At 52.4% G+C, this 23,364-nt stretch overlaps 1 protein-coding gene across 1 annotated transcript in view; it reads right to left on the bottom strand.

Annotated features, from left to right (window-relative positions):
- The window catches only part of PREX1 (phosphatidylinositol-3,4,5-trisphosphate dependent Rac exchange factor 1), a 177,973-nt gene that overhangs the window by 20,056 nt on the left and 134,553 nt on the right, over positions 1–23,364 (bottom strand). Inside the window, exons 17-27 of the mRNA XM_040331542.1 lie at positions 21,884–21,976; positions 18,581–18,729; positions 16,663–16,748; positions 12,986–13,122; positions 12,760–12,898; positions 10,638–10,816; positions 8,657–8,818; positions 8,351–8,561; positions 4,106–4,385; positions 3,584–3,793; positions 1,594–1,682 (exon numbers count right to left, since the gene is read on the bottom strand). Coding sequence (XP_040187476.1) covers positions 1,594–1,682; positions 3,584–3,793; positions 4,106–4,385; positions 8,351–8,561; positions 8,657–8,818; positions 10,638–10,816; positions 12,760–12,898; positions 12,986–13,122; positions 16,663–16,748; positions 18,581–18,729; positions 21,884–21,976 — 1,735 coding nt within the window. The remainder of the gene's footprint in view (positions 1–1,593; positions 1,683–3,583; positions 3,794–4,105; positions 4,386–8,350; positions 8,562–8,656; positions 8,819–10,637; positions 10,817–12,759; positions 12,899–12,985; positions 13,123–16,662; positions 16,749–18,580; positions 18,730–21,883; positions 21,977–23,364) is intronic.

Genomic DNA, 23,364 nt, shown 5'->3' with positions numbered 1-23,364 from the left:
AGGCCCCGCCTGGTGAGAAGTAATTTTTGCCCCCTCACCCCGCTTCTCAACTCGCTGGCTGCATGGGAGAAGAGGTAAGAAGTCAGCACCCCCTGCTTCTCAATTTAATGTAAGATGTCATTTCCGACAGCAGAACACCCCCTCCCCCTGTGACATTTTCTCCTTCCAATGGCCACAGTGCGGCCACCCTAAAGTCTGAAGACAGTAAACCAGCCCTTTGTTTAGAAAGTTTGGAGATCCCTGTTCTAGTGGATTTTAGAAGTATAGTGGGAGGAAGAGCAGAGCAGACAGCCTGAATATCAATAGGACTCCAGCCAATCCCTGGGGAGATGTGCCCAGAAGGTGGCAAGAGAGTCCATCAATAGTTGGAGCCTGAGCAGCAAGGGCAGTGTTCTTGGGCCCAGCCCTGCGGGAAGGAGCAGAGCCCTGCTTCCTCTCTCCCTATCCCAGTTCATCGTCCCCAAATAAAAACCCTAAAAAGAACCCCTAGACTGTATTCTGAGCCAGTGGAAGAATGAAGAAGAGGCTGTGTGCCTGGCTGTGTGTACTCCAAGTGGAAAAATAGGAATGTATCCACCAACAGCTCCCCAAGGAGAAGACACGTCTCTGCTGCTTCTCCAAAGGAGGAGGTCAATGGCCGCTGCTAAGGCGTGTCTCCTATATGTAGGCCGGAGCCTCCCGTGTCCGAGCATGTGAATGATGGGACATGTAGTCCCCAAGAATCTGACCAGTGATGAGATTTTGAGGGAGCACATCCCAACTGGAAGTTCATGGAGGGAGCAGCACGGAGGAACCTGGAGGCTGTGGCTGTAAAACTATGGGAGTGGGTTTCTGGACCTTTTAGACCTACTGTCCTGTCCTACAGTTATGTATAATCAGCCTTTCTCAAACGTTTTACCCCGGAGTAGCCCTTGGAAAATGTGTAGGTGTCCCTGAACCCTCGCTAAGATTAGTCTATCAGGGGGTCATAAGAAAAATGCTCCGCACATTAGTGGTCGGTGGAAATAATTACCCCTTACAGCAGGGGTCTCCAAACTTTTCAAACAAAGGGCCAGTTTATTGTCTTTGAGACTTTAGGAGGGCCGGATTGTGGCCAGCCATTGTAATAGATGTCATGGGCCCAGCAGTGAAAATAAATATGGCCCTAGGTTTGTAGGAGGAGGAGTAGTATCCCATCATTGGTAATGGTGTTAGATATAATGCCCTATTGTTGGTGTCAGTAGGAGGAATATTGCCTCATATCAGTGGGAGGAATAGCGCCTCAAGGGCCGGATGAAGGCTCGAAAAGGGCCACATCTGGCCCTCGGGCCGCAGTTTGGTGACCCCTGCCTTACAGCGATGATAAGAAGGCCCCCCCTACAGTCAAGAAAAGGTCACTGGTGTTACGCTACCGGCACTATGGCCCTGGAACTATGGAGGCGCCATCAGTCAGGAGGTCAACTAGCCACAGCTCAAGCAATCCCTATCAACATCTTGAGGAACCCTGAAAATGCCTGGTCTATACCCCGATCTAAAGACCAAGTTTTAGTTCCGATATAAACTACATTAATAACATGTCTAAGGGTTACAATGGGACCAACGAATGAGACTTACCTGAACCCATTTCATCGCTCCCCAGGTACGAGCTGTTACTGCGCACGCTGGTGTAGGACAGGACGGAATCCCGATTACTGTTACACTCACTGTGGAGAGATCCGACACTATACATGAATAATCATAATATCAAGTCATGGGACGGCACATCCTACAGAATCACTCATCATCTACTCAGTCATCAAGATGGCCGACTTGTTCCATAGATTCAGTTTCTGAAAGGTTATCCTCATAATTCAGTAAGTGTGTTCAAAAGAGGTATGTGGAGCTTCTGCTATATATATATATATATATATATATATATATATATATATATATATACACAAAACCAGAACCAGCAGCCCCATACTAAAGAGCCCAGGAGGCCAAAGATGGTCTCCATGGCTTGGCATTTGGCTTCAGAAAAAGCGGTGGGATGATTTATAAATGATGGTGCGTCAAACTGTTCATTTAAAAGCACTGTTACGGTAGTTAGACCTTCAGTATCTCCGGGACCTCTAGATCTCCAGGTTTTCCTGGGTACCAGTGTGTGAGGGCATCAGCATTCATCCATGTCAATGCACATTGGTGCTAGCTGACGAAGCTGGGCATGTTCTCTGATCAGGAGAGTATTTAAAGCACCGGCCTTTGAAATGGCTGGTGCTGTGTCTAAGTATCAGCTACCCTAGAGCTAGTTTTCTATAATGCTGAACCTACCACCGCTTACTTGCTGCTGACCTGGATTGCCTAACCTGACTACTCTCTTTTCTGCCTCAACTTCTGCCTGGACCTGGCTACTCTGTCTGTTGCTTGCCTCAGCCTCTGCTTGTACGGGGTTAATCTCTTGGCTGCCGCCTGCCACAACCTCTGCCTGGACCATGACGTCTTTCTGGACCTCTTGTCTGCTGCCTGCCACAACCTCTGCCTGGACCCGATTACTCTCTTGTCTGTTGCCTGCCTTGATGTCTTTATGGACCTCTTGTCTGCTGCCTGCCACAACCTCTGCCTTAACATGACTACTGTCTTGCCTGCCTTGATGTCTTTCTGGACCTCTTGTCTGCTGCCTGCCACAACCTCTACCGGAACATGACTACCATCTTGCCTGCTGCCTTGATGTCTTTCTGGACCTCTTGTCTGCTGCCTGCCAAAACCTCTACCGAAACATGACTACCATCTTGCCTGTTGCCTGCCTTGACGTCTTTCTGGACCTCTTGTCTGCTGCCTGCTACAATCTCTGCCTGAACCCGAATACTGTCTTGCCTGTTGCCTGCCTTGACGTCTTTCTGGGCCTCTTGTCTGCTGCCTGCCACAACCTCTGCCTGAACCTGACTACTGTCTTGCCTGTTGCCTGCCATGACGTCTTTCTGGACCTCTTGTCTGCTGCCTGCCACAGCCTCAACCGGAACCTGACTATGGTCTTGCTCGTTGCCTGCCTTGATGTCTTTCTGGACATCTTGTCTTGTTGCCTGCCACAACCTCTACCGGAAGCGGACTACTTGTCTTGCCTGTTGCCTGCCTTGACCTCTTTCTAGACTCTTGTCTACCACCTGCCTTGACCTCTGCTTGGACCTGATTTCTCTCGTCTGCCACAACCTCTGCCTGGACCTGTCTACTCTTTTGCCTGCCACCTACCTTGACCTCTGTCTGGACCTCTCATCTGCTGTCTGCAACAAACTCTGCCTGAACCTGACTACTGCCTTGCCTGCTGCCTGCCATTAAATCAACCTGAACCTGATAACTGTCTTGTCTGCCAGAACCTCTGCCTGAACCTGACTACTGCCTTGCCTGCCATAACCGCTACCTGAACCTGATTACTGTCTTGTCTGCCACAACCTCTGCCTGAACCTGACTTCTCTGGTGTTAGTTTTCAGAAAATAAAATCAAGGACCATTAGATTTCTAGACCATCACTCCAGGAGGGTGTCACCTGCCAGGGGGTTCCATAATAAGCACACAGTCTCTGCATCCATTGCACATTGACCAATAAAGGTTACCAAAAAGCCAGAACTGACCTGTAGGAGTCTCTGTAGCTGACGGTATCATGTCCCGAGTCCTCCTGGTCCTCCTCCAATACCTTAAAACAAACTTTCTTGATGCCACCTGGTTCCGTCCTGTCCCCATCTCCATCCTCGGCCACCAGTGAGGAGGGGGGCGTCTCGCTTGTGGACATGGGCTCAGATGGGGTGTCCCGCTCCAAGGGCTCCGTGATGGTGGACAGCAGCCTACAGGGTAAAGAGGGAAGCAATTATGGTCTAGAAAATCACCATGCTGACTGCTATGAAGCAATAAAGCACTGTGAACCCCCAGAACTGCATCACAAAGAACATTTATGGAAGTTATACCAACAATAAAAAAAGGGCAAAGATCTTCAATGCAGGACTCCAGCCTAACCCTTATGGGGAATATCCCATAGCAGGCAACCAGACAACATCTATCATCACTGTGGAACAATTAGATCAGTGATGCAGGCTGGTAGCCGGTTGCTATGGGTTACTGCACTCGACATCATGATATGAGGTTTCCAAACATCTTACTTGTTGATCTGGGTGACGTATTGCTTCATCTCCTTCAGAGCGAAGTCCAGCTTGTTGAAGAGCTGCAGGTAGGAGTCCTGGATCTCCAAGTCATCGTGTTTCATCAAATAGCTCAGACCGTGATCCTCCGGGTTCACCCCACCATTCATCTGAGAGAAGCTGCCGTCCTGGAAACTGCCATTCATCCCATCCTCCTCCTCTGTGCTCACACACCTCCAGGCTGGAGCCGCCATACTGGCGATAGAGTGCTGCGAATACAGCATGGGGTTCAAAGTGCCGACTGAAGAGAGAGAGAGGGGGAGACCAAGGTCAGGACTAGAACTCCCAACCAGCACCCCAAAACTGCCACCCTGTCCTCATTGACTGCTAATATGTACAGAACTAGGAGAGAGGGGGAGAGAGAGGAGACAGAGAGGGGGGAGAGAAAGAGGAGACAGAAAGGGGGAAGAGAGAAGAGACAGAGAGAGGGGAGAGCGAGGAGACAGAGAGGGGGGGAGAGAAAGGAGACAGAGAGGGGGGAAAGAAAAGAGGACAGAGAGGGGGAAAGAGAGAGGAGACAGAGAGGGGGAGAGAGAGGAGACAAAGAGGGGGGAGAGAGGAGACAGAGAGAAAGGAGACAGAGAGGGGGGAGAGAGAAAGGAGACAGAGAGGGGGGAAAGAAAAGAGGACAGAGAGGGGGGAAAGAAAAGAGGACAGAGAGGGGGAAAGAGAGAGGAGACAGAGAGGGGGAGAGAGAGGAGACAAAGAGGGGGGAGAGAGGAGACAGAGAGAAAGGAGACAGAGAGGGGGGAGAGAGAAAGGAGACAGAGAGGGGGGAAAGAAAAGAGGACAGAGAGGGGGGAAAGAAAAGAGGACAGAGAGGGGGGAAAGAAAAGAGGACAGAGAGGGGGGAAAGAGAGAGGAGACAGAGAGGGGGAGAGAGAGGAGACAAAGAGGGGGGAGAGAGGAGACAGAGAGAAAGGAGACAGAGAGGGGGGAGAGAGAAAGGAGACAGAGAGGGAGGGAGAGAAAGGAGACATAGAGGGAGGGAGAGAAAGGAGACAGAGAGGGGGGGAGAGAAAGGAGACAGAGAGGGGGGAAAGAGAGAGGAGACAGAGAGGGGGGAGAGAGGAGACAGAGAGGGGGGAGAGAGGAGACAGAGAGGGGGGAGAGAGGAGACAGAGAGGGGGAGAGAGAAAGGAGACAGAGAGGGAGGGAGAGAAAGGAGACATAGAGGGAGGGAGAGAAAGGAGACAGAGAGGGGGGGAGAGAAAGGAGACAGAGAGGGGGGAAAGAGAGAGGAGACAGAGAGGGGGGAGAGAGGAGACAGAGAGGGGGGAGAGAGGAGACAGAGAGGGGGGAAAGAGGAGACAGAGAGGGGGAAAGGGGGAGACAGAGAGGGGGGAAAGAGAGGAGACAGAGAGGGCGGAAAGAGAGGGAGACAGAGAGGGCGGAAAGAGAGGGAGACAGAGAGGGGGGAGAGCGAGGAGACAGAGAGGGGGGGAGAGAAAGGAGACAGAGAGGGGGGAAAGAAAAGAGGACAGAGAGGGGGAAAGAGAGAGGAGACAGAGAGGGGGAGAGAGAGGAGACAAAGAGGGGGGAGAGAGGAGACAGAGAGAAAGGAGACAGAGAGGGGGGAGAGAGAAAGGAGACAGAGAGGGGGGAAAGAAAAGAGGACAGAGAGGGGGGAAAGAAAAGAGGACAGAGAGGGGGGAAAGAAAAGAGGACAGAGAGGGGGGAAAGAGAGGAGACAGAGAGGGGGAGAGAGAGGAGACAAAGAGGGGGGAGAGAGGAGACAGAGAGAAAGGAGACAGAGAGGGGGGAGAGAGAAAGGAGACAGAGAGGGGGAGAGAGAAAGGAGACAGAGAGGGAGGGAGAGAAAGGAGACATAGAGGGAGGGAGAGAAAGGAGACAGAGAGGGGGGGGAGAGAAAGGAGACAGAGAGGGGGGAAAGAGAGAGGAGACAGAGAGGGGGGAGAGAGGAGACAGAGAGGGGGGAGAGAGGAGACAGAGAGGGGGGAGAGAGGAGACAGAGAGGGGGAGAGAGAAAGGAGACAGAGAGGGAGGGAGAGAAAGGAGACATAGAGGGAGGGAGAGAAAGGAGACAGAGAGGGGGGGAGAGAAAGGAGACAGAGAGGGGGGAAAGAGAGAGGAGACAGAGAGGGGGGAGAGAGGAGACAGAGAGGGGGGAGAGAGGAGACAGAGAGGGGGGAAAGAGGAGACAGAGAGGGGGAAAGGGGGAGACAGAGAGGGGGGAAAGAGAGGAGACAGAGAGGGCGGAAAGAGAGGGAGACAGAGAGGGCGGAAAGAGAGGGAGACAGAGAGGGGGGAAAGAGAGAGGAGACAGAGAGAGGGGAAAGAGATATGCAGGGGGGGGGGGTTATTATTTCAAGGGGGAGAGAAGCGAGAGGCGTGATGAGGATGGGGAGAGAGAGAGATAAATATGTGAAGGAGGGGGAGAGGGAGAGTTATAAAAAAGGAGGGGGAAAGAGAGGAAGGGGAGAGAAAGAAAATGGGGGAGAGAGCTGGAGGGAGAGTGAAACTGAAGTGGGAGAGAAAGTTAGGGAAGGAGAAAGGGAAATAAAAGAAGGCGGGGGGGCATATGGGAGGAAAGGGTGGAGGAAACTGAGGGAGAGAGACATGGAGGGAAAGAGAGAGATATGTTAAGGAGGGGGGGGGGGGAGAGAGAGATACTTGAAGGAGGGAGGAGAGAGATATGTGAAGGAGGGAGGAGAGAGAGAAGAGAGATATGTGAAGGGGAAGATATAGAGAAGAGAGAGGGAGAGCAAACAGAGGTATGTGTAGGAGGGGGTGGGGAGAGAGAGAGAGGTGAGACATATGTGGGAGGGTGGGGGACGGGGAGAGAAGGGAGAGATACATGGAGGGAGGAGAGAGAGAATAGAGAGAGATACGTGAAGGAGGGGGAGATAGAATAAGAGAGAACGAGAGAGAGAAAAATAGAGATATGTGGAGGAGGGGGTAGAGAGAGAAAAGAGATAGATATGTGAAGGATGGGGGGGAGAGAGAAGATAGAGACACGTGAAGGTAGGGAAAGAGAGAGAGATATGTGAAGGAGGGGGAGATAGAAAGAAGAGAACAAGAGAGAAAAAGAGAGCTATGTAAAAGAGGGGGGAAGAGAGAGAGAGACGAGAGAGAGAGACATGTGAAGGGGGGAGAGAAGTGACATATGTGAAGGAGGGAGGAGAGAGAGAAAAGAGAGAGATACGTGAAGGGGGAGAAGAGAGAGATACGTGAAGGAGGGGGGATAGACAGAAGCGAGAACGAGAGAGAGAGAAAAAGAGAGATATGTGAAGGAGGGGGGAAGAGACATATGTGAAGGAGGGGGGAAAAGACAGAGAAGAGAGAGATATGTGAAGGGGGGGGGAGAGATATGTGAAGGGGGGGGGGCAGAGAGAAAAAGATATGTGAAGGGGGGGGAGAGAGATATGTGAAGGGGGGGGCAGAGAGAAAAAGATATGTGAGGGGGGGGGGGGCAGAGAGAGAAGAGAGATATGTGAAGGCGGGGGGGGGGAGAGAGAGAGAGACGTGAAGGAGGTGAGAGAGAGAAGAGAGATGTGTGAAGGGGATCTGGATTGGAGGGGGGGGGGGGGGGTTAGGGGTTGGTCCAAGTCTCACCCTGATCTGGATTGGAGGGGGGGGTTAGGAGTTGGTCCCAGTCTTACCCTGATCTGGATTGGGGGGGGGATTAGGGGTTGGTCCAAGTCTTACCCTGATCTGGATTGGAGGGGGGGGGGGGGTAGGAGTTGGTCCAAGTCTTACCCTGATCTGGATTGGGGGGGGTTAGGAGTTGGTCCAAGTCTTACCCTGATCTGGATTGGGGGGGGGTAGGAGTTGGTCCAAGTCTTACCCTGATCTGGATTGGGGGGGGGGGGGTTACGAGTTGGTCCAAGTCTTACCCTGATCTGGATTGGGGGGGGGGTTAGGAGTTGGTCCAAGTCTTACCCTGATCTGGATTGGAGGGTGGGTGGTTAGGGGTTGGTCCAAGTCTTACCCTGATCTGGATTGGAGGGGGGGGGGGGGTTAGGAGTTGGTCCAAGTCTTACCCTGATCTGGATTGGAGGGTGGGTGGTTAGGGGTTGGTCCAAGTCTTACCCTGATCTGGATTGGAGGGGGGGGGGGGGGTTAGGAGTTGGTCCAAGTCTTAACCTGATCTGGATTGGAGGGGGGGGGGGGGTTAGGAGTTGGTCCACGGCTTACCCTGATCTGGATTGGGGGGGGGTGGTTAGGAGTTGGTCCAAGGCTTACCCTGATCTGGATCCAGGCCAAAGAAGGAGTTTTTGCGGCCGAAGCGGATGCTGAAGCTGCGCCCCACGGTGGTGCTGGTTTTGGGGTAGGAGACTTCCATGAGGTTGATGTGGTAGTTGGTGGGACAGAAGTCCATGCTGTGCAGCGGGTGGGCGTCGCCGGTCGCCTGTTTGAACGACGGGCTCACTTTCATCTTCAACTCGTCTGCAAACTGAGAGGCGGCACAACAACACGTGAGTCCCGCGTCACCTACAATGACCGAAGAAGGACGTCCTATTGACAGACTGAGAGACGCGGCGCCCTCACCTGCTCGTAGCTGGAGATCCTCCGGCTGATATTCTCCAGCTTGGTGTCACAGATGTGGCGGAACTCGTACTGCGGCATCGTTATCACCGACTTGCTCATCGCGAGGAGCCGCGTGCAATTCTTCACAAACTGATTGTCGTCCGCGATAAACGCCTGCAGGATCTGCGGAACACAAAGTGTCACATAATTGTGAAGTGGAAGGAAAATGATACAAATAAATCTGTGAAAAGTGTGGGGGGAGGGGCATTTGTATGGCGCCCCCCGGAGTCAGTACTTTGTAGAACCCCCTTTCTCTACAAGTCTTTTTGGGGGTGTCTCTACCAGCTTTGCACATCTAGAGAGGGACATTTCTGCCCATTCTTCTTCTTTGTAAAATATCTCAGGCTCTGTCAGATTGGATGGAGAGCGTCTGTGATCAGCAATTTTTAAGTTTTGCCACAGATTCTCAATGGGATTTAGGTCTGGACTGTGACTGGGCCATTCTAACACATGAATAGGCTTTGATCTAAACCATTCCATTGTAGCTCTGGCTGTACTTTAGGGTCGTTGTCCTGCTGGAAAGTGAACCTCCGCCCAGTCTCAAGTCTTTTCTTCTAAGATTGTCCTGTATTTGTCTCCATCCATCTTCCCATCAACTCTGACCAGCTTCCCTGTCCCTGCTGAAGAAAAGCATCCCCACCACATGATGCTGCCACCACCATGTTTCACAGTGGGGATGGTGTGTTCTGGGGGATGGGCAGTGTTAGTTTTCCCCACACATAGTGGCCAAAAAGTAGAATTTTGGTGTCATGTGACCAGAGCACCTTCTTCCACATGTTTGCTGTGTCCCCTCCCCCACTTGTTTGCTGTGTCCCCTCCCCCACATGGCTTCTTACAAACTGCAAACAGGACTTCTTATGTCTTTCTTTCTCTCTCCAATGTCTTTCTTCTTGTCACTCTTCCATAGGGCAGATTTGTGGAGAGACCACTAATAGTTGTCCTGAGGACAGATTCTCCCCCTTGAGCTGTGCAGCTCTGCAGCTCCTCCAGGGTTACCATGGGCCCCTTGGCTGCTTCTCTGATGAATGCTCTCCTTGCCCGGCCCGGTCATGGTGCGTGACCCCGCCCCTTATGAAGTCACCACCAGGGCATTATGGGATGGTGATATCATAAGGGGTGGGATCACCCGGTGACCACATCCCATGCCAATATACAAGCCGTTGTGCACCACGCACACGGCATTAAAGCACAAGGCCTATGCTGAAAGGTCCACCATCCCTACTGTGAAACACGGAGGTGGATCGCTGATGAAAGGTCAACCATCCGTACTGTGAAACACGGAGGTGGGTCGCTGATGTTTTGGGGATGTGTGAGCTACAAAGGCGCAGGAAATTTGGTCAAAATCGATGGCAAGATGAATGCAGAATGTTATTAAATAATACTGGAGGAACATTTCATTCATCAGCCAGGAAGCTGCGCATGCACGGGACGGACATTCCAACATGACAATGACCCAATCCCAAGGCCAAGTCCACCTGTCATTGGCTGCAGCAGAATAAAGTGAAGGTTCTGGGAGGGGCCACCTCAGTCTCCTGACCTCAATATCATTGGGCCCCTCTGGGGAGATCTCAGACGTTCATGGACGACGGCCCAAGAATTTCCAGGAACTGGAGGAGGAATGAGGAGCGTCACCATCCGAGAAGATAAAGAACCTCGTCCACAAATACCACAAAACACTTCTAGGGGGCAATACACGGGATTAGGAACTGGGTATGTAAACTTTTGCTCGGGGTCATTTGGGGAGTTTCTGTTGCCATGACGATATAAAAAGAGTAAACACAGGTGATTGATAATAAATGGATTCAGCCGATCACTGACCATGAGTGAGGGAAAAGATCGGGTTATCATTCATATTCTCTGAGAAATGACCAAGAAATCAGAAATTCTGCCCCGGGGGTATGTAAACTTATGAGCACCTCGGTATCGGCGTCGCTCCTCTTACCTTGGCGGTGATTCCAAACAGCCCCCGAGGCTCCACGATCTTCTCCAAGACGTAACACTTGATCCCGGCCGTGTTCACGTACTCGTACACCACCCCGTGCTCCAGCTGGATGTTCTCCACCGTCAGATTAACGAGAGGCCCGTCCTCACCCGCCGGGGAGATCAGATTACAGGCCGGACCTACAGCGAGAACACAGGAGGAGATCGCAACCAGAGAGACCCAACAAAGAAGGAATACTCTGCAGAATACATCAATATGGATCTGCCAGGAGGGGGAGGGAGCGATGCTCTGCAGAATACATCAATATGGACCTGTTAGGAGGGGGAGGGGAAGGAGCGATGTTCTGCAGAACTCTAGAGGGGTCAGTGATGAGATAATCTGCAGAATAGATCAATATGGATCTGCCAGGAGGGGGAGGGGAGGGAGCGATGCTCTGCAGAATATATCAATATGGACCTGTTAGGAGGGGGAGGGGAAGGAGCGATGTTCTGCAGAACTCTAGAGGGGTCAGTGATGAGATAATCTGCAGAATAGATCAATATGGATCTGCCAGGAGCGATGCTCTGTAGAATACATCAATATGGATCTGTCAGGAGGGGGAGGGGAGGGAGCGATGCTCTGCAGATCTCTTAGAGAGTTCAGTGATGAGATAATCTGCAGAATATATCAATGTGGATCTGTCAGGAGGGGGCGATGTTCTGCAGATCTGTAGAGAGGCCAGTGGTGGAATAATCTGCAGAATAGATAAGTATGGATCTGTCAGGAGGGGGAGGGAGCGATGTTCTGCAGAATAGATCAATATGGATCTATCAGGAGGGGGATGGGAAGGGAGCGATGCTCTGCAGATCTCTAGAGGGGTCAGTGATGAGATAATCTGCAGAATAGATCAATATGGATCTATCAGGAGGGGGAGGGGACGGAGCGATGCTCTGCAGATCTGTAGAGAGGTCAGTGATGGGATAATCTGCAGAATATATCAGGAAGGATCTGTCAGGAGGGGGAGGGGAAGGAGCGATGTTCTGCAGAATAGATCAGTATGGATCTGTCAGGAGGGGAAGGAGCGATGTTCTGCAGAATATATCAATATGGACCTGTTAGGAGGGGAGGGAGCGATGTTCTGCAGAATATATTAATATGGATCTGTCAGGAGGGGGAGGGGAAGTAGCGATGTTCTGCAGATCTCTAGAGAGTTCAGTGATGGGATAATCTGCAGAATATATCAATGTGGATCTGTCAGGAGGGGGCAATGTTCTGCAGATCTGTAGAGAGGCCGGTGGTGGAATAATCTGCAGAATAGATCAGTATGGATCTGTCAGGAGGGGGAGGGAGCGATGTTCTGCAGAATATATTAATATGGATCTGTCAGGAGGGGGAGGGGACGGAGCGATGTTCTGCAGATCTGTAGAGAGGTCAGTGATGGGATAATCTGCGGAATATATCAGGAAGGAACTGTCAGGAGGGGGAGGGGAGGGAGCGATGTTCTGCAGAATATATCAATATGGACCTGTTAGGAGGGGGAGGGAAAGGAGCGATGTTCTGCAGATCTCTTAGAGAGTTCAGTGATGGGATAATCTGCAGAATATATCAGTATGGATCTGTCAGGAGGAGGAGGAGGGGATGGTGCAATGTTCTGCAGAATAGATCAGTATGGATCTGCCAGAAGGGGGAGGGGAGGGAGCGATGTTCTGCAGAATATATTAATATGGATCTGCCAGAAGGGGGAGGGGAAGAAGCGATGTTCTGCAGAATAGATCAGTATGGATCTGTCAGGAGGGAGCGATGTTCTGCAGACATGACGCCGCTGGGTGGTGCAGGGACGACGTCACAGCGTGGCGCGCTATTTATACATCAGGTGGAAGCGGGGGAGGGGTTGAGGGAATGGGAGGGGGGTGGTTAATAATAGATGATCTCCCGTCATTGGACGGATCGGGTTTATCGTTCATTCCCAGAATCTCCAGGTCCGGGATTTTCCACATCTGACACAGCCACAGTCTACGGGGGGGGGGGGGGGGGGGCCTGGCTTCCCCACCGCCGCCGAGGTCCCGACTGCTGATGATGTCATCTCAGCCCAATCTCCCTTTATACTAAGAGAGAAGTCCCACAAGCCCCGCCCCCGCGGTACCTGTCTGCCTGTCATGGAGTCCTCTGCTCAGAGCGCCGTCCTCACACACCCCGCCGTTCAGACAATCCTCCGAGGTGCAGCGCGGCTCCCGCTCCTCCTCCGCGTCCTCGTGAGTGCGATAAATCCACTGATAGAGGCCCTGCAATCACAGACACGGCTCAGCGCCATTCCCTCCCCCTGCGGGGGTCCTCCCAGGAACGTCCCCCTCCCCCTCCCCCATACTCACCAGAGGATTCTGGGGGTTCTTACGGTAGGCGGTGAAATGCTCCAGGACCTCCATGTGACCATCGCGTGCGACGTTGTTACCGTTCACTTTCAGGACGCACTGTCCGGGGTGGAGGCCGACCGTGGCCGCCTGTGAGCCTGCAGAGAACAACAACAAACAGTCACGTGAGGAAATTGCACATCAACACGGGGGGCGGGGCGCGCTCGCTCACACCAGGAGCGCTCAAGCGTGCGCATGTTTTTTTTACGTATTCCCAAACGTGTGCAAAATTTTGACATCTTCCCCCAAGTGTGCGCATTTTTTTTTACGCATTCCTAAATGTGTGCGTGATTTTTTGATGCATTACCAATCATGTGCAATGTTTTGACGCATTTCCAATTGCGTTATATTTTTTGACACATTCTCAAGCGTGCACTTTTTTTTTTCATCCCTAAGCATGCACTTTTTTTTTTTTTTTACGCATTCCCAAGTGTGCGCATTTTTTTATTTTTTATTTAATTTTTTTTTACTCGTTCCTAAACATTAGTGCCCGGATTCAGAAAGAAGTTACGACGGCGTATCTCCAGATACGCCGTCGTAACTCCGAATGCGGGCCGTCGCAACTCGGCGCCTGATTCATAGAATCAGATACGCCTCACAGTTGCCTAGATACGAGCGGCGTAAGTCTCTTACGCCGTCGTATCTTAGTTGCATATTTACGGTGGCCACTAGGTGGCGCTTCCGTAGATTTACGCGTCGAATATGGTAATAAGCTAGATACGCCGATTCAGAAACGTACGTCCGCCGCATTTTTTTACGTCGTTTACGTAAGGCTTTTTTCGGCGTAAAGTTACCCCTGCTCTATGAGGCGTAGCCAATGTTAGGTATGGACGTCGGGCCAGCGTCGAATTTTGCGTCGTTTACGTCAGTCATACGCGAATAGGGCTGTGCGTAAGTTACCGTTCACGTCTAAAGCATTGACTATTTGCGGCGTAATTTGGAGCATGCGCACTGGGATACTTTCACGGTCGGCGCATGCGCCGTTCGTAAGAAAAGTCAAATACGTGGGGTCACGACTGTTTAGCATACAACACGCCCCCTACCAGCCTATTTTGAATTAGGCAGGCTTACGCCGTGTCAGATACACTACACCGCCGTAACTTACAGCGCAAGTTGTTTCTGAATACGGGACCTGCCGCTCTAAGTTACGGCGGCGTAGTGTATCTGAGATACGCTACGCCCGCCTAAAGATAGGCAGATCTCTCTGAATCCGGGCCTACATTTTTTTGATGCGTTCCCAAGTGTGCGCATATTTTTTTTGGGGAGGCACATGTTTATTGCTTGTTGCCATTCATTGTTAATTGCACCCCAAACTCAGCAAGCAAGTAGACATTTTCATGTGCGATAAACGCGTAAAAAAGGCGAAACGCACAAAGCTCGCCGCCCAGAGAGGTAAGACCAATGGGCTGCCCTGTGTGCGTAGCGCGAAAAACGCACCAAAAATCGCTCAAAAACGCGCATTCGCGAGACGCTAAATGTAAAGCTGTCCTAGCAGCACCAGAATGCGGTTGCGTTTTTTTTGTGCGCTCACCGGCTCGCCATATTCACCTTCAGGTCTGTTACTTTGTATCTTTATTCTGATCCTAGGAGGATCCAAAATGATACAAAAGTATCCGAGCCGTGACAGGGGGAGGGGCTTATTCACACAGGGCGCGGTGCTGGTACAAATGCGTGAAATCGGACGTTTTTTCGTGAATAAGCCCCTCCCCCTGTCTCGGCTTTGACACTTTTGTATCATTTTGGATCCTTCTACGATCAGAATAAAGATACAAAGTAACAGACGTGATCCCGCGGCAGAAGGTGAATACGGCGAGCCGGCAATGTTCTCCTTTCGCAGTGATTGGTCGCCGCGTTCCCCCCATTAGCGGACCCGCAGGACGCCGCCGTACAGTAGCGCGTTTATTTTCTTAGTGCGAAGTCGGCGCTCATCATCTACACACCGCGAGGAATTCCTATCCCTGGACATGAGGCGTCCCGTCACCTTTTCATGGCGGCATTGCGCCCGAAGGTCTCCTGTGTATTCTGATCAGCCAATCAGGTAGCAGCGTGGAGCGGCGGTCTGACTTTTGATGGCGTCTATTTAGCGAGAAAAGTGTAAAACCTTCTCTGTGTTTGTTTTTAAAGCTTTAATAAATCTGTGTCTGGGGGGCGATAAAAGCGTCTGCTGCGTCCGACAACAACACGCCAGATGTTGGAATGCGGATTGGCCGAGTGATGGGGGGGGGGGGGGGGGTGGGGCACACATGTGGGGGGCGAATACTTCACATGTGATGGCGGCACGTTCATCTCCTCTCGAGGAAGGAACCCATTATCACAGAGTCTGGGAACGGGGGACACAGAAGAGGGGGACTCCATTGTACTTGGAAAGGCTCTACTGACCCCAACAGCCAATGTACAAATTTCACCACCAGAGGGCAGCAGTGAGTTATGGTCTATATTAGGGGTCTCCAAACTACGGCCCACTGCAAGGTTATATCCGGCCCCCAGCTGGGGGTCTGTGGTGTGTCCTCCATAGAATAAGGATTGGGGGCAGCAGGGGCTTCCTGTGGTCTCCGCCTCCAGCATCCTAGCAACCAATGACGTGCTTGCCCCTAAAATTTACAGGAGGATGGCCCCTCCTCCTTCTATCCAGACCTCCTCCTACAGCCATGCTGTAAAAGTTACAAGACCAAGGAGGATTCTAATGGGGGACTCTGGCAGGCAGCCCGATGAAAGGGGGGGGGACTCTGGCAGGCAGCCCGATAAAAGGGGGGGGGACTTTGGCAGGCAGCCCGATGAAAGGGGGGGGGACTCTGGCAGGCAGCCCGATGAAAGGGGGGGGGGACGACTCTGGCAGGCAGCCCGATGAAAGGGGGGGGACGACTCTGGCAGGCAGCCCGATGAAAGGGGGGGGACTCTGGCAAGCAGCCCAATGAAGGGGGGGGGGACTTTGGCAGGCAGCCCGATGAAAGGGGGGGGGACTCTGGCAAGCAGCCCAATGAAGGGGGGGGGACTTTGGCAGGCAGCCCGATGAAAGGGGGGGGGACTCTGGCAAGCAGCCCAATGAAGGGGGGGGGACTCTGGCAGGCAGCCCAATGAAGGGGGGGGGGGACTCTAGCAGGCAGCCCGGATCAAAGGGAGGCCCTGATGTAAGGGGGGGGACCTTGATGGGGGCCCTGATGTAAGAGGTGAGTGTGATGGGGACCCTGATTGAAACGCTGATGTAAGGGGGAACTTTGTTGTAAGGGGGGGGGGGACTCTTTAATTTATATAAGGAACAGGCTTGTGAATATAAGTATATCATGAGGCCCCTAAATTGATAAGTTTGGGGACCCCCGTCTGTATGAACTGGATCTCTTTAGCACCAAACCTCCCACTGAGCACAGGGGAGACACAGGGGGGACACAGGGGAGACACAGGGGGGACACAGGGGGGAACACAGGGGAGACACAGGGGGGGACACAGGGGGGGACACAGGGGGGAACACAGGGGGGGACACAGGGGGGGACACAGGGGGGGACACAGGGGGGGACACAGGGGACTCCTCCTTTTGTAGGGTGATGTTCCCCTAAACCTGGAATAATCATTTTATATGAAAATCTGGAGAGAGAACATTTCTCGGGGTGATAGAATCGGGGGGGGGGGGGGGGGTTACTCACCTCGCCCCACGGCGTGGACATACGGCGGCGTAGAGCCACGGATCTGGAAACACAGAGCCTGCGGAGAGTCCGGGACCTTCACAATCCTGAGAGGAAGAAATAAAGGGATTACATCCATCATGATTGTCTTCTTCAGCAGATTTTTGGTTGATCTTTAAATCCCCCACCCCGTCCGTCCGTCCGTCGGCCTTGTGAGTGCGCCCGCAGGGTCCCGGGAACCTTGCGTTCCCGGGTGGCCCGCGATTGCAGTCGGCAAAGGCGGAACAGGGGCTAGATATCTTTGTAAACAAGGCATTTCCTTGTTCTGCCTAGTGATCGGGAAGAGTTATCACTGACGTGTCACTGGTAGCTCCTCCCCCTTTACAGTTAGAATCACTCCCTAGGACACACTTAAAGCAAAGGTCCAGCGGAATTTTTTTTTTTCGTTTTTAAAAGTCAGCAGCTACAAACACTTTTAATATATGGATACTTAACTGTCCAGGGAGCCCCCGATGTCGGACCAAAAATGGTGTCAAAAGTGTCCGTTGTGTCTGCCGTAATGTCGCAGTCACGATAACATTTTTTTTAAAAAAATCGCCGCTCCCCGCCATTACTAGTAAAAAAAAATATACATATATAATAAAAATGCCATAAAACTATCCCCTATTTTGTAGACGCTATGGCCCAGATTCACAGAGAGTGGGCGCACATTGCGCCGCCGTAGAGCAAACACTGTACGCCACGCCAACGCAGCGCAGAGAGGCAAGCATTGCATTCAGCAAGCCAGTGCTTCCAACGCTGCGCCAGCGTGGCGTGGGTTTCGAAGGCGCACGCCGGCGTAGGTGGAAGTGGGCGTGACCCCATGCAAATGAGGCGTGACCCCATGCAAATGATGGGTGGAGCGCCAGACAGGTACGTATCACGAACTGCGCCTGCACCGTGGACGCATGCACAGCACCCCCTGCGCCTGCTCACAACCACGCCGGCACAACTGCCTAAGCTACGCCGGATCACTGCGTACGCCGCGAACATAACGTACGCCCAGCCAGACACACGTCCAGCGCACAATACGCCGGCTTGTGTTCCCTGGTGCAGACCTGAGCATGTCTGTAGCCGGGTTGCACCTCCTTTATGGGGAATAACTTTACGCCGGACGTACAACTTACGCGCATCTCACGTAGCCTGCGCCGGGCACACGCACGTTCGTGATTCGCCGTATTTCCCTCATTTGCATATTTGAATGGCTAATCAATGGGAGCGGCACCGTGCACCCAGCCTAAATGTGCGCCCACCCTACGCCGGCGTGTGCAAGCTACGTCGGCGGCGTGTAGCCTGTTTTAGGCGCATGTTAGTTCGTGGGTCTGCCGCACACATATGCCGGCGCACATTTGCACTTACATCGGCGTAACGTGTTATACGTCGGCGTAAGTGCTTTGTGAATCTGGGCCTAGAACTTTTTGCGCAAACCAATCAATAAACGCTTATTGCGATTTTTTTTTTCACCAAAAATATGTAGAAGAATACGTATCGGCCTAAACTGAGAAAAAAAAATAGCTTTTTACAAAAAAAAAACGTGAATATTTATCATAGCAAAAAGTAAAATATATTGCTTTTCTTTTAAAATGTCGCTCTATTTTTGTTTTTAGCGCAAAAAATAAAAACCGCAGAGGTGATCAAATACCACCAAAATAAATCTCTATTTGTGGGAAAAAAGGACGCCGATTCTGTTTGGGAGCCACGTCGCACGGCCGCACAATTGTCAGTTAAAGCGACGCAGTGCCGAATCGCAAAAAAGTGCTCTGGTCTTTGGGCAGCCGAATGGTGCGGGGGGCCGAAGTGGTTCTAAGTCCCTCCTTTTGAACGATTCTAGAACCTCACATCCTCCGAAATACAACGCCCTCCCCCCACACTTCGAGGAGATCGATGGACACAATCTTACTCTTTGGATTTGATGGCCACCAGGATCCGGATCGGCCGCCGGGAGCAGAAGGACTGGTTCAGGAGGACCTCCACCTCGGAGAAGGGTCGGAGGAACACCAGATCTTCATTGATGGAGTAAATCTTCCGCCCGGCTTGCAGGCCCGCCATCTAGAGGACGAGAGGACGTTTTTCATTTATTGCCCCTCTGGTGGTACTTTGGGAAGATGGGAAGAGGAATTGGAACATTTTCTGGGTTGTGAGCCGGAAGTAATTGTTAAAGTGGCTCTCGGGAATATTCTGGAAAAGGTTTCCAGACCTCCCATGTGACCTCCCATGTGACCGCGCAGCAAAGCACGACCGTCCATTAGCAGCAAACACTGAATTATTTATTGATAACCCCCCCCCCCCCCCCGCTCTAATCTCACCGTGAAGGGCAGAAATGATCCCAGGATTTATTGTGACAACACATTCCTGTTTAATATTTTATCTCCCAATAGACGAGGGCTGATAGAGATCATTATTACTAAATACAAAAGGGATAACGAGGGGGTGAGGAGAGAAAGGGAGAGAGAGGAGGACTTAGAGGGAGGAGAAAGAAAATGGGGAAAAGAGGGGAGGAGACAGGGGGGGTGGGAGAGGGCAGAGAGAGGGGAAGTGGAGGGGGAGAGGGGAGAGAGGAGAGAGGAGGGGAGAGGGAGAGAGAGGAGGAGTTAGGAAGAGAGAGGGGGAAGAGAGGTGAAAAAAGAGAGGGGGGAAGATGGGGAGAGAGAGAGAGAGGAGGGAGAGAGAGAGAGAGAGGGAGAGAGGGGAAAGAGAGAAAGTGAGAGAGAGGGGGGAGAAAGAGAGAGAGAGAGGGAGAGAAAGAGAGAGGGAGGGAGAAAGAGAGCGAGGGGGAGAAAGAGAGAGAGAGAGAGAGGGGGGAGAAAGAAAGAGAGAGGAGAAAGAGAGAGAGCGAGAGGGGGAGAAAGAGAGAGAGCAAGAGGGGGAGAAAGAGAGAGGGGGGGGGAAAGAGACAGGGGGAGAAAGAGAGAGAGGAGGGGGGAGAAAGAGAGAGAGAGGGGGGGAGAAAGAGAGAGAGGAGGGGGGAGAGAGAGGGTGGAGAAAGAGAGAGAGGAGGGGGGAGAAAGAGAGAGAGAGAGAGAGAGAGAGAGGGTGGAGAAAGAGAGAGAGAGGGGGGAGAAAGAGAGGGGGAGGGAGATAGATGGGGGAGAAAGAGAGGGGGAGGGAGATGGGGGAGGGAGAGAGAGAGAGAGAGAGAGAGAGAGAGAGGGGGGTAGAAAGAGAGGGGGAGATGAAGGGATACAGAGAGAAGATGGAGAAATCCATGTAGAGAAAGAGAAAAAAAAGAGTGAACTACTGGGGAGAATGATACGGTCGGTCTATATTTTTCCGCCATCACATAAGAATACATGGCTATCTCTATGGATACCATTGGAGGTCAGAGCACATGGGAAGGAGTTTGGCTCTATCTGGCGGTGGTGGGGAAGGAGTTTGGCTATGCGGCGGTGGTGGGGAAGGAGTTTGGCTATGCGGCGGTGGTGGGGAAGGAGTTTGGCTATGCGGTGGTGGTGGGGAAGGAGTTTGGCTATGCGGTGGTGGTGGGGGAAGGAGTTTGGCTATGCGGCGGTGGTGGGGAAGGAGTTTGGCTATGCAGCGGTGGTGGGGAAGGAGTTTGGCTATGCGGTGGTGGTGGGGAAGGAGTTTGGCTATGCGGTGGTGGTGGGGGAAGGAGTTTGGCTATGCGGCGGTGGTGGGGAAGGAGTTTGGCTATGCGGCGGTGGTGGGGAAGAAGTTTGGCTATGCGGCGGTGGTGGGGAAGGAGTTTGGCTATGCGGCGGTGGTGGGGAAGGAGTTTGGCCATCTGGCGGTGGTGGGGAAGGAGTTTGGCTATGCAGCGGTGGTGGGGAAGGAGTTTGGCTATGCGGTGGTGGTGGGGAAGGAGTTTGGCTATGCGGCGGTGGTGGGGAAGGAGTTTGGCTATGCAGCGGTGGTGGGGAAGGAGTTTGGCTATGCGGTGGTGGTGGGGAAGGAGTTTGGCTATGCGGTGGTGGTGGGGGAAGGAGTTTGGCTATGCGGCGGTGGTGGGGAAGGAGTTTGGCTATGCGGCGGTGGTGGGGAAGAAGTTTGGCTATGCGGCGGTGGTGGGGAAGGAGTTTGGCTCTATCTGTCGGTGGTGGGGAAGGAGTTTGGCTCTATCTGTCGGTGGTGGGGAAGGAGTTTGGCTATGCGGCGGTGGTGGGGAAGGAGTTTGGCTATGCAGCGGTGGTGGGGAAGGAGTTTGGCTATGCAGCGGTGGTGGGGAAGGAGTTTGGCTATGCGGTGGTGGTGGGGAAGGAGTTTGGTTATGCGGCGGTGGTGGGGAAGGAGTTTGGCTATGCAGCGGTGGTGGGGAAGGAGTTTGGCTATGCGGTGGTGGTGGGGAAGGAGTTTGGCTATGCGGTGGTGGTGGGGGAAGGAGTTTGGCTATGCGGCGGTGGTGGGGAAGGAGTTTGGCTATGCGGCGGTGGTGGGGAAGAAGTTTGGCTATGCGGCGGTGGTGGGGAAGGAGTTTGGCTATGCGGCGGTGGTGGGGAAGGAGTTTGGCTATGCGGCGGTGGTGGGGAAGAAGTTTGGCTATGCGGCGGTGGTGGGGAAGGAGTTTGGCTATGCGGTGGTGGTGGGGAAGGAGTTTGGCTATGCGGCGGTGGGGAAGGAGTTTGGCTATGCGGCGGTGGGGAAGGAGTTTAGGTTTGCGGCGGTGGTGGGTAAGGAGTTTGGCTATGCGGCGGTGGTGGGGAAGGAGTTTGGCTATGCGGCGGTGGTGGGGAAGGAGTTTGGCTATGCGGCGGTGGTGGGGAAGAAGTTTGGCTATGCGGCGGTGGTGGGGAAGGAGTTTGGCTATGCGGCGGTGGTGGGGAAGGAGTTTGGCTATGCGGCGGTGGTGGGGAAGGAGTTTGGCTATGCGGCGGTGGTGGGGAAGGAGTTTGGCTATGCGGCGGTGGTGGGGGAAGGAGTTTGGTTATGCGGCGGTGGTGGGGAAGGAGTTTGGCTATGCGGCGGTGGTGGGGAAGGAGTTTGGCTATGCGGCGGTGGTGGGGAAGGAGTTTGGCTATGCGGCGGTGGTGGGGAAGGAGTTTGGCTATGCGGCGGTGGTGGGGGAAGGAGTTTGGTTATGCGGCGGTGGTGGGGAAGGAGTTTGGCTATGCGGCGGTGGTGGGGAAGGAGTTTGGCTATGCGGCGGTGGTGGGGAAGGATTTTTCAGTCGCTGAGCTGACATCACTTTTAAATTTTTGATGAACATTTTTTGGACGCGATAGATTTATCGGCGCAGAGTGGCGCTCACCTCGGCATGCGAACCTTTCCGTACAGACTTCACCACAATCGCTTTGTTCTTCTCTTCGATTTCAAAGCCATAATCTTCTTCTTGTGGGGGGATCTGAAGGAAGAGACAATATTTACAAAAAATGTGAGGGGTGTACTTACTTTTGTCAGATACTGTACATGTCTGAGCATGCCCAGTTCATTTTTTTTTGCCATGGAATTTCCGTAGGCCGACCGTGTCTGTTGGTGGAACTACATGTCTCAGCATGTCCAGTTCATTTGTAGCTATGGACCGGCCGTAACCTGTCTGGTCTACACAGTTCAGAAGACCTTGAAATAAAAGCCGCCCCCCCCCCCCCCCCCCCCCCCCCGATGCCTAATAAAAGTGGCATAAATATACGTTTTGGATAAAAGTGACAAAAATAACCCAGAAGACGTCCAAATATTTTCCCTTAAAATTAAACAGATCCGTGTTTTATTCTATTCTAACCGGCATGACATAAGATGGCCTGTAGGGGGAGCTCTATCCCTGACCACCACCCAAGCGGCCCATTGCAGGCTCACGGCACAGGTTGGCCCTCCTGTAGCCGCGGCATTCCTGGTCCGAGGTTCTCCTCCTGCGGTCCCTCGGCTAATTGCGGAGCGCTCGTCAGGACGCGCCATTTAGTCAAAGTAGAGAGCGTAGAAAGTTCTATTTGCGTCCGTCCCGGGTGGTGAGGAATGCGAGCGGGGCTATTTATATCCGCAAATAAAAGACTACAACATTCCGGCAATGTGTAAAACATCTGGCTGACCCCTAATTACAGCGTTTGGGCCTCGCTCTGTAAACAAGGCGCAAAAACACGCAGATTCCTCGCCGTTCGTACAGCCAAGTCCTTCACATGGCGGAAACTTCCAGACAAACCCCCTGACACGAGTGCTGGATTGGGGGGGGGGGGGGTCATCACATGGGCTGTCCATATGTAGAGGTCAATGAAGTCACCTTTCTGCCCCCCCCCCCAAAAAAAAGGCGTAAAAACGGCAAAAATGAGACCAATGGTGGAGAGCGGAGAACCTAAGAATCGCCCGATTTGAAAAGAGGTGCAAAATTACGACAAAATAATATTTGAAAAAAAAAAGTTAAAAATGACAAAAATAAGAAAAAATGCCATCCGATGATACAGTACAGCTTCAAGAATGTGCAAGCTGAAAAATTATCTCTACGTGTTTCGCCCATGATTAGTAGCTTCCTCAGGAGAATTACATTTATCAGGCACTGTCTACTGGAAAAAAACAATACATACATTTACAAAACAATGCAAAGAATACAAAAATGATGAAAGAAATACAAATTTGTATGTGTGGCGTTGTGTGTGGACTTTAGACCCCAGAAGGGCTTTGTATGGACTTTGGACCCCAAGGAGGGTTTGTATGGACTTTGGACCCTAAGGGGTGTTTGTATGGACTTTGGACCCTAATAGGGCTTTGTATGGACTTTAGACCCTAAGGGGTGTTTGTATGGAC

The sequence above is a fragment of the Rana temporaria genome, chromosome 12 (genome assembly GCF_905171775.1).
Source record: "Rana temporaria chromosome 12, aRanTem1.1, whole genome shotgun sequence".
Taxonomy (NCBI): domain Eukaryota; kingdom Metazoa; phylum Chordata; class Amphibia; order Anura; family Ranidae; genus Rana; species Rana temporaria.
This window is presented reverse-complemented; position numbering and strand designations above follow the sequence as displayed.